Here is a 10,737-nt window from a genome sequence, read left to right on the forward strand (position 1 = left end):
TACTGACCCAGTAAAGCTGACGGCTCTGACCCCCTCTTCATGCAGCCTCTGTGACTGGAGCTGACACTGAGATGACAGTTTAAGGTCAGACGCAAACAGAACTGTAGTTTTTGGCACTTCTCTCGGGTGGATTCTTTCTGAATCGTGTTTAAATGCGGGCTCAGACGCTGGTTTGCATTGTTTCACATGAGGTGGTTTTTGGTCACACTCACAAAGCCAATGTTTTTTTCCTTCAATCACAAGTGAAAACTGGACTCTTTTCCTGTTTGAAACAAGGGAAGTTTGAACTCTTCAGGAGCTGTGAGTGTGTGTTACTGTGAATTTCACTGAAGCAGTGTGTCATTACCAGCGAGCTCGGACACGCTCTTTCTTTTAACAGCCCATCTATGCAGCCGTGTGGTGGAAAGTGCAGAGTCATGAAAGTCAGACCACTGTGGCACCCCTCAGGCCACAGCCGGGCTTTAACCGGATCAGGCTTTTCTCCCAGAACCCAGATTGGCTCATTTTTGTGGCTTCTTCTTTCTTCAGAATACAAAATCTGAGGACAGCAGCGTCTTGACTCAGATTCAAACCCTCTCTGGTCTGCTTCTGGAGCTCTAACATGTTTTTAGAGGCAGGCCTGCAGTCCTGTGTATTTTAGGAAAAGGGTTATGATAGGGTCAGGCTGTGGCAGCCCATCATTTTGGTTATTTTCTTCACTGTTTGTTTTGGTGATGTTGCTCTTCCCTTTCTAGCCATACAATTATTTTGTTCCTTTTCAAACCACCTCTGGTTTTTCTGAAACTTGCAATTGACTGCCAGTGTCCGGAGAGCACACAGGGATGATGTCAGACTTCATTATGGTTGCCCGGTAACAGAGCATGGCCCCTCCCCTCTTCACTTCCAATCAATCTCTGCAGTCCAATGGATAATTAGAAAGCCGTAAACGCTGTTAATCCCTCCCCCTGTGCTAACCTCTCTGTCTGTGTCTGTCTGTGTTTCAGGATGGAGTGATGATGGGATGGATGTGAATATGGGCCAGTGGGCAGGCATGCGAGCCCCTCTCCTCGGCCTGGCCCTGCTGCTGCCGTTGCTGCTCTTCCAGCCTCCTCCGTGCCTGGGCCAGAACATCCCGGGGGGCCCTCAGAATGGCCCCCACTTCGGCTTCACTCAGGGGGTCTACCACGCTACGGTTTACGAGAACTCAGCAGCACGCACCTATGCCAACAGTAAAGTTAAAATGGGCATCCACCTTGCCCAGCGGTCCTGGGAGATCCGCTACAGGATCACCTCAGGAGACGACGAAGGCTTTTTCAAGGCTGAGGAATATGTGCTGGGCGACTTCTGCTTCCTGCGCATAAGGACTAAAGGTGGTAACGCAGCCATCTTAAACCGAGAGATTCAGGATAATTATGTACTGACAGTGAAGGCCTCTGTGAAGGGGGAGGCCCTCCTCGAGACCTGGACTAAAGTCAGCATCCAGGTCTTGGATATGAATGACCTTCGACCCCTGTTCTCCCCCACCACATACTCCGTGACCATTGCGGAGAGCACCCCTCTCAGGACTAGCATAGCACAAGTTACTGCCACAGACGCAGACATCGGCTCCAACGGGGAGTTTTACTATTTTTTCAAGGAGAAGATGGAGCTGTTTGCAGTCCACCCGACCAGCGGAGTGGTTTCTCTCAGTGGAAAGCTCAATGTAGATGAGCAGAATCGGTACGACTTAGAAATCTTGGCGGTGGACCGCGGCATGAAGCTCTATGGGAATAATGGGGTTAGCAGCACAGCCAAGCTTTTTGTGCATGTTGAGCGCGTGAATGAGCATGCCCCAGTCATGAATGTGGTGACTCACAGCCCCTCGTGGCTGGATAAAAACCCAGTGTATGCCATGGTCTCTGTGGAGGACTTAGACGAAGGCTTGAACGGAGAAGTAGACTCGGTGGTTATCGTGGGTGGAGATCCGTCAGAGCAGTTTTTCGTAGAGAGATCTGATGAAGGCGAGTTTGCCATAAAGGCCTCCGAGTCAGTGAACTGGGAGACTTCTCCTTACGGCTGTAACCTCACTCTGCAGGCGAAAGACAGGGGAACACCACAGAAATTCTCTTCTGTAAAGGTGGTCCACATTAAGGTCTCCAAACGGCAGACAGCAGAAGTTAGATTTGAGAAGGAGTTATATGATGTTGGTCTGAATGAAATCTCCCCACCAGGCACGATTGTAGCAGCAGTAAAGATCAAACCAGAGCCTGATGATGCAGAGTACATCCTGACACCTTCTGCAGACTCTGCTTTCTTTCAAATAAACACCCTGACAGGTGTGATCTCCACCATCCGCTGGTTCACTCAGGTGAGCCAGAGCATCTTTAACCTAGAGGTGTTGGAAATAGATAGTGAGCTCAAAGTTAAGGTACAGGTGACCATTGATGATGCCAATGACAACACACCAACATTTGATCAGTCCTCTTATGAGGTTTTGGTCAATGAAAGTGTTCCAGTTGGGACGAATGTATTAACAGTTTCTGCAGTGGATGAGGATAAAGGAGAAAATGGGTACATAACTTACAGCATTTCCAGCCTGCAGCCTTTACCTTTTAAAATCAACCAGTTCTCTGGTATCATCAGCACCACAAAAGAGCTGGACTTTGAATCCTCGTCAGAAAGCTTTGCGTTTGTGGTCAGAGCGTCTGACTGGGGCTCACCTTACAGGAGAGAGAGTGAAGTCAATGTCACCATCCGCCTGGAGAATGTAAATGACAACCAGCCTCTGTTTGAGAAAGTGGGATGCCAGGGGGTCATACCGAGAGATTTCCCAGTGGATGAAGTGATTACCACAATGTCTGCGATTGATATAGATGAGTTAGAGCTAGTGAAATATAAGATAATCTCAGGGAACGACTGGGGGTACTTTGACCTGAACCCAGATTCAGGGGTCCTCTCACTGCAACGTTCCCTTTCCACAGCCAGCCCAAAGAATGGTGTCTTCAGTCTGAAAATAACTGCCACAGATGGTGAGAACTTCTCTGACCCCATGTTTGTTAACATCTCAGTTGTTCATGGGAAAGCTCCTCCCAAAAGTTTCAACTGTAAAGAGACGAGGGTAGCCCAAAAGTTAGCTGAAAAGTTACTCAAAAAATCCAAAGCTAGCATCAAGCCCAAAATTGAGGAAGGTTTTATTGACCTTTTCTCTGTCAATCGGCAGACACCTCAGTTTGACAAAGGTTTCCCCACAGACATCGCTGTGTGTGAAGACCTGAAGGTCGGCTCCAGTGTTTTCAAGGTGAACACCTACGATGGTGACACAGGTTTTAATGGTCAGATTCTATACTCCATCTCAGATGGAAACGCTGACAGCTGTTTTACCATTGACATGGACTCTGGCCTCATTAGTGTCTTCCTGCCCATGGACAGAGAAAAGAGAGATCGCTATCTCCTCAACCTGACCATCTATGACCTGGGCCTGCCACAGAAATCTGCTTGGCGTTTACTTACTGTCTACATAGAGGACGGTAATGACAACACGCCACAGTTTCTGCATGAAGGAGGATATAAGATTGTCATACCTGAAAACACTGCCATAGGTACAGACGTCATCCAGGTTGAGGCCACTGACAAAGACCTCGGACCTAATGGTGAGATAGTGTACTCTGTTCTGACCAGCACCTCCCAGTTTGGTATCAACTCCTCTAATGGTATCGTGTATGTCGCCGGCCAACTCGACAGGGAGTTTGTTTCTGCTTTTAACTTGAAGATTGAGGCCCGGGACAAAGCAGAAAAAGGGAGCCAGAGGTTCTCTGTGACCAATTTGAAAATCATACTGGAGGATGTGAACGATTGCCCCCCACTCTTTATCCCCAGTGTGTACAAAGCCAGGGCCCTGGAGGATCTTCCAGTAGGAACTGTTGTGGCCTGGTTAGAAACTCAGGACCCAGATTTGGGGCTGGGAGGTCAGGTCCGCTACTCTCTTGCCAACGACTACAATGGATGGTTCGAGGTAGACCGGACCAGCGGGGCTATTCGTCTGGCAAAGGAGCTGGACTATGAGACCCAGCAGTTCTACAACCTCACTGTGAAGGCTAAAGACAAGGGAAGACCTGTCTCTCTTCTCTCCGTCACCTTTGTGGAGATCGAGGTGGTAGATGTGAATGAAAACCTCTACGCTCCATACTTCTCCCACTTTGCCCTGACAGGATTAATCAAAGAGAATGCTCGTATTGGAACCACCCTTCTCCAAGTCACGGCTAACGACGACGACACCGGCAGAGATGGAGAGATCCAGTACTCCATCAGGGATGGGAATGGGCTTGGACGATTTGCCATCGATGAAGAGACTGGTGAGTTTTTTTTCTATTAACTGTCTTGTGTGTATCATGTTTTTTTTGGATTGACTTATTCTTGAAACTGAAGTGTATAAAACTGTAGAAGACAGTGAAGGCAGCACCAGAATTTATTAGACTTTCATCAGAGAAAAAGATGTCCTGGACAGCCGGTCAACCTGCTTACAAAGATTCTTTATTGTTGAACAGGCTGCTTTAAGATGAAGGGTTGTCTATATATATATGAAGTGAATTACAGTCTGTAAGATGTTTGGGCTTCCAGAACCTTCATCAACGTTACCCTTCTGGTATATCCAGTGCACTTACAGTGTCATTTCTGCCTGAGCTGCTGTGTCCCTGCTTTCTTTTGGTCTTTCTGAAGTACTCTTGGGTTTTTTCTGATGCATGCTGTACAGCAAGCTTCAGGACATGTTCAGAATGGTGCTTGAACTGTGGAAATGCTGTGGATGGACAGAATCCTTAAAGCAGTGTACTCATTATTTGATGGGGACTGTTTATCTGAAGTCTTCAGGTATCGCCTAAGCTGCTGCTGCTTCCTGCTCTCGGTAGCATCCCCACCACATCACTGCTGCATGCAACATTTAAACAGCCTCACATCCACCTGCAGTGGCTGCTTATCATCCCTCCCCAGTCTCTCAGATGAAGAGGATAAACCTCTTTTGATCTCTGTTAGCCCACATGTAAAGGTAGTGGATATAGCTCACACAATAGAGGGGTTCCTCCCAGAGAAGTGGTTAGTGGAGATGGTGTGTATGCATGCAATAGAAACCAGTTTATTAAAATCTATTTATTAATATAAACTTTGGTTGTATCCTCACTGACCGCTGGAGAACTACGACAGTATCACACTCTGTCTAGATTCCCGTCTCACACACCTTTGAAGAAGAACTACGGCTACATACGTACCCTTTGCTTTCCTAACACATCTCACATTAGTCTGTACCTACCCAACGAGTCTATATGTAGAAGAGATATCACAGTTGTTTTTAGTTGTAGAGGGGAAAGTGTTGTAGTTTCTGTTCGTAGTTGCAGTGACCAGCTGTGTTCCAGCGGTCCTCAGTTGTATGCAGGAAATATGTTTGCCTTTAGGAGAGCGAAAGATGCAGAACATGGACAGTAGCGTTATCTGAGAACCATCTGAAGACGGTTTGGCTTTTTATTAACCTCTGTAAACAGACCTCAACATGAGGGTACAGAAAGCACTCGAGGCGTCACCATTGTCGGGTCTAAGTGAAGTCTTGGTCCAGATGTCCTTTGATCATGATCTTAATAACTGCTGGCTCCTCAGGAAGCCCCGACTGAGAAGAGAGCAGAGGAGTTCAGATTCACGGTGAGTGATACCTGTGACTGTTAGAGAAAGCAGGATGAGATGTTTGGTTAAAAAACACCACTTCAGCATGTACGGCTTCGTCCACAGGGGGCGCCAAAAGCTACACAAACTGAAAGTTCCTCACAGCAGCTTTAAATCGGGTTTCACCTGACTCAGAATAGTGTCAGTCAAATCAGATCTGCGCGTTCCAAACAATTATTCGACTCTGACATGAGTCTCATGTTTTACCTGTAAGACTCAGTTACATACGTGTTACACGGCTTACATACAAAGTGCAGGTTCTCTAATGGAAGCATGCAGCAGCCTCACTTGCAGCCTGTTGCATCATCCTGACTCTGAGTCGTTCTGATGTTCGTCTCGGACAGTGAAATAAGCTGTGGATAAAATACACTGAACCTCACTCACAACCCTCCACCTGAAGGACTGAAGGTGGCCGAGAGCTCAACTTTGACTTATTAAATGTCTAACACACACTCATACACACACACTCTCTCACACACACAGTTGTTAACCTGGTGTGGTTGTTCCCAGGTGATGAACAGGAGCAGAGTGGAGGGACGATTTATGGCCCTTGTTAGCCGAGTGTTGGCAAGCCTCATAAATCAGCCCAGAGCTGCTGAGAAACACTGCAAACACAATTACCACTTACAGAGGCTGTACACACACACACACACACACACACACACACACACACACACACACACACACACACACACACACACACACACACACACACACACACACACACACACACACACACACACACACACACAATGACCAGCTCTGTAAACCATAATGTTGAAGGTTAATTTTAATTAGGGTACCTTAATGTGGTCAGAGGGGCGGGGCCTGAGTGCACAAGGAGGAACCAGCAGCGTGCACTCGCAGGGCTTTTATTCTGAAATAATCTTGTTTTACATGAAGTCACACTGAAGGAAAATTCAGTCACATGATTGTTCTTTCAAAAGCTTGTCAGAGAAATGTTCTGTAAATGATTCGACCTTGTAAAAACGTGTTTGTGTATGCAGCACCTTTCAGACTCAAGGTTGACACAGTTACAGAAACACACGGACACATTAAGACAGATTAGGATTCCATTATAAAGACTGTAAAACAGAAAGTCACAGAAAAATTTAGAGATTACACAGAAGTAAATAATTTATCAGTAAACATGATTGTTTGAGCAGCAGACAGTATTCAGGAAGCGTCTTCTCTCTCGGTTTGCTCCAGCACACTCACAAACCGCAGTCTGTATGAATGCAGAATCTGCAGGCGAGGGACCAGATGGTTTCTGTCTCATCCACCGTTAACGTGTGCTTTGGCTGCGTGCAGGAAAACAGGCTGAAGAACTGGGGAGGTGAATGCATCACCTGTAATCACAGAATCCATCTGCTTTTGTCTGCCAACGATTTAGCTCTTTATTAACACCTGCGTATAAGTGCACCTGCTCGTTAACGTCGTGGTTCAGATGGAACACACAGCAGACAGGACTGGAAGTGTTGGCCTGTGTGTCCTTTATCGATAACTTGAATAAACCTGAAGAACTGTGTGCTGCTCCCAGAGGACAAATCATGCCAGTGGGTTGTCCACCTGTCCAGGTGAGCTGAGGGGGCTGGATGCGTCATAGTGTCTAATCAGAGTTGTGTTTAGATCCATTTAATGCTGAGAGGTCCAGCAGACCAAACAGAGAGCCAGATTACACCCAGTAAAAAGACTGATCTGGATTATTCAAGTCAGATCAGTTTCAGGACGTGTTATTAGCACGCTATCAGAGCAGACACAACACTAAGCAGATTATGAGCGGGTTCTCTCATCCTGCAGCTGCTCAGTGCTGAGGGCTGATGGATACAGAGGTGAGCCTTAAATGGATTATGTAGAGTGTTTGTTGGCTAAATGTGCTGCTTCTTATTGGCCTGCATGAAGAGAAGTCTGTGTGTGAGCTGACTGCATGTGTACAGCTTCAGTCTGTTTTAACCTGCTGCAGGTCTATGAAGAGCTTCATTACAGATCCCATTAAACACACTTTAGTCGTGGGCCTGGGGTGTGGAGGTGTACTCCTCACTTCAGGGACCACAGGGTCCTCGGAGCGATGTGAGGATGGAGGAGCACGACAGCAGTGTCGGTGTGGAGGTCTGACCATGGCCTGGAGGAAGCACTGGAGATTTGAATTGGATGCTAGCTGCAAGAGGAGATGGTACAGAGGTGCATGCTGAACACCAGAGGGGCTGCAGAGGTCTGCTGGTGGATGCAGGGGCCTCTGGGGGGAGCACATCGCTGTAGTCCTGAAGGAGATCCAGCCGGTTTAGATCCTGGTCTAACAGGCTCTTCATTTCATCTCTCAGAGTGAACTCAGCGCTTCGTTCTCAGAGTGTGAGTGTAGGTGTGTTTTCGACCTAAATAATGAGTCAGTGGGCGGTGAGGGATTGAAGCCTCTTCTCGCTGTGTGTTAACATAGATGTGCTGTCATCAGCCAGGAGCTGCTGTAACTGGATAGGCTTAACGTTACACACTCCTTTACTTCCCACACACATCTTCTCACACTTACCTAGGATGGCTAACCTCTCATGTCATTCAGTTGCCCACTGTGTTCAGAAGGAAGCTCCTCACATCCAGACTGTTACCCACAGAGTCGGCTCTCCCTGGGAACCGCTGAGCTCGAGGAGAGAATGAAAGAAAGGAGGAGGAGGTGAGGGAGAATTCATGGCTCCCAATTCTGCAGTGATTAATTTCTAACAGGCGGGGAGGCCCGCAGCTTTGTTTCCCCACAGAACCAGCTTTGTGCAGAGTTAACATAGAGGCAGGGAGACGTGGGTAAACACACTCACATTCACACGCTTAATAACTGCCAGCTCAGGCTGACAGATACAGTGAGCTCATTAGAAACCAAACATAAAACGTACTGACCCAGTTATGTCCTCTGAGCAGAGAGCCTCCCTGTGTGGTCCTCCTGGAGACAGGACATCAGTCACATACATGTTCTGGGGTTAAAAACATGCGTGGGGTCATGTTACCAGTTTATCAGTACACTTTGTATCTGTGTGTCTGAGTGTTGATGTATTCTGAAGTCTCTGCAGTGACAGCTGCTCGTCTGCAGTCTGTTCATTAATAACACAGCTTAAAGAAGAACTGTGTTCCACTGAACTGTAAGTAAACGTCACATGACTCACATGTTCACAGGAGGAGCCATGAGTCCACTGAAGAGTCTCTGTGGTTCATTCACACGTTACACAGTGTGTTCATGAAGGACAGTTCTCATGCAGTATTAAAGACATAGTCACGGTGACGTCCCCCGTGTGTGTGTATGCTCCCCTCTTCCTGGTCAGTGTGACTCTAAGTGGGAGCATCAATGGCTGAATGACATCATGCTGTGTTGAGGAAGACTTGATAGCTTGATACTTGGTAGCAGCTCAGCAGGTACTGCTAACTTTCTAACTGCATGTGTGTGGAAATGTGCGTCATGCAGATCGTACTTCACCAAAACCAAGGAACCATCACATTTTACGACCTTCACCCTGTACCTGCTAATTCTCACAGTCATACCTGTGTGGTGAAACTGCTCCACCGCTTGTGTGCATTCGTCACCACACGGAACTCCGCCGGGGAATCTCGCTGCACCTCATGTTTCCTGGAGTCAGTGCTTCATATACTCCACTCTTCCGGTTGGTGGGAAAGCGTCTGCCCGGTGTCGGCAGCATGAACGTCATGGTCAGAGAGCGATCCCTGTCACTACAAACCGGGAATATTCCATTTTTCTCTGCACTGTCCTCTGGCTATGTGAGGATGTTCACCTAAGCCCTGGACCTACGGACTCTCGGCACACAAAGGATCCTGTCTTTTGGCAGTCAGCTGTTTCCCACGGACTTGCGGCAAGGCTGGAGACCCCCGTTCACCACGCTCTCCCCCCAGCACTACAAGGCAACAACAAGCTGGCCAACTTGGTGTCAAATCGACATGATATCGGCCAAAAACTGATAAATGCTGATTGTACAATTATGACAAATATGCCACAAATTACTGACAACCGTGCGACTTTGAAACAACAGAAAATCAAATTGTTTCAGACTGTAAATCACACGAATGTGCTACGGAGCAAAACCGGGAGCGATCTTCGGTGGACATTTAAACATACAGAACAACTTGAACTGACTCAAACCTTGATTATCTGTGTCTCACAAAAACTTGGTTAACTCCTAGAACTCCTTTAGCTGTATTGAATGTCCCAGGTTATAAGGTGTACAGACGAGATAGAAGGGAAGGAGACGAGAGAGCATTCAAAGCAAAGACATTGATCTGGATGAAAACACCCTGTGTATGTTTGGGGCTCACTTTGACATTGTCCCCTGAAATGTGATTTGTTGTATCGGCCACCTGCTGTGACAAATGTTTCCTTTGACTATCTGGACTACGGGTGGAAAATAGCAATGTGCTAAAACCCGGTACATTACATCTCCCCTTGTTTTAGAAAGGGTTACTGTTGTTTGTGCATGGCCCTGCTCAAATAAAGAAACATAACAAATCGTTAGTCGCCCCCCTGCTGGACATTAGAGAGAATGCAGGTTTAAGGCTCTTCTGCATCTGCTTTCCACCCACAGTGTTAACATAGGTCAGCTAACAGTTAGCATGTTGTAGCTCGATCAGGAGGACAAACCGTGTGAACGTGTCTTCGCTAACAGATGCTAACTTCACAGCCTCTCTGACCTGAGGTGACTCCTCTCCTCCTCTGCTCCTGTAACGAGCAACAACAGCATGTTTGACCATCAGCACACACTAATCACACACTCTGCATACTACACACAGCCGCTCTCCTTCTATTACCATAATTACAGAATTAATGACTGCATTTATCATAATCGCAGGCTGCAAACGAGCACGAGTGTCTTGTTGAGCACTCTGCTGTGCAGAGGTGTCAGCTGGGATACTGATAGTGTGTGTGTGTGTGTGTGTGTGTGTGTGTGTGTGTAGTTAGAGGATGGAAATAATGGTGTATTAGAGATATTTGGATGCTTCGTTGTTTACAGCGAGGGATGAACACACTTTCAATCAGTTTAAATTTGATTTCTTTACATTAAAAAAAGAAATCAATAAAACTTGGCT

General features: G+C 47.0%; 1 protein-coding gene across 1 annotated transcript in view; it reads left to right on the top strand.

Annotated features, from left to right (window-relative positions):
• Positions 1–10,737, top strand: part of LOC138604559 (protocadherin Fat 3-like) — a 170,493-nt gene that overhangs the window by 64,690 nt on the left and 95,066 nt on the right. Inside the window, exon 2 of the mRNA XM_069676492.1 lies at positions 984–4,310. Within this exon, the coding sequence (XP_069532593.1) occupies positions 1,001–4,310 (3,310 nt within the window). The 5' untranslated portion in view covers positions 984–1,000. The remainder of the gene's footprint in view (positions 1–983; positions 4,311–10,737) is intronic.

The sequence above is a fragment of the Semicossyphus pulcher genome, unplaced genomic scaffold, assembly GCF_022749685.1.
Source record: "Semicossyphus pulcher isolate SPU_LCO1_2020_fin unplaced genomic scaffold, fSemPul1.0.p SCAF_26, whole genome shotgun sequence".
NCBI classification, from domain to species: Eukaryota; Metazoa; Chordata; class Actinopteri; order Labriformes; family Labridae; genus Semicossyphus; species Semicossyphus pulcher.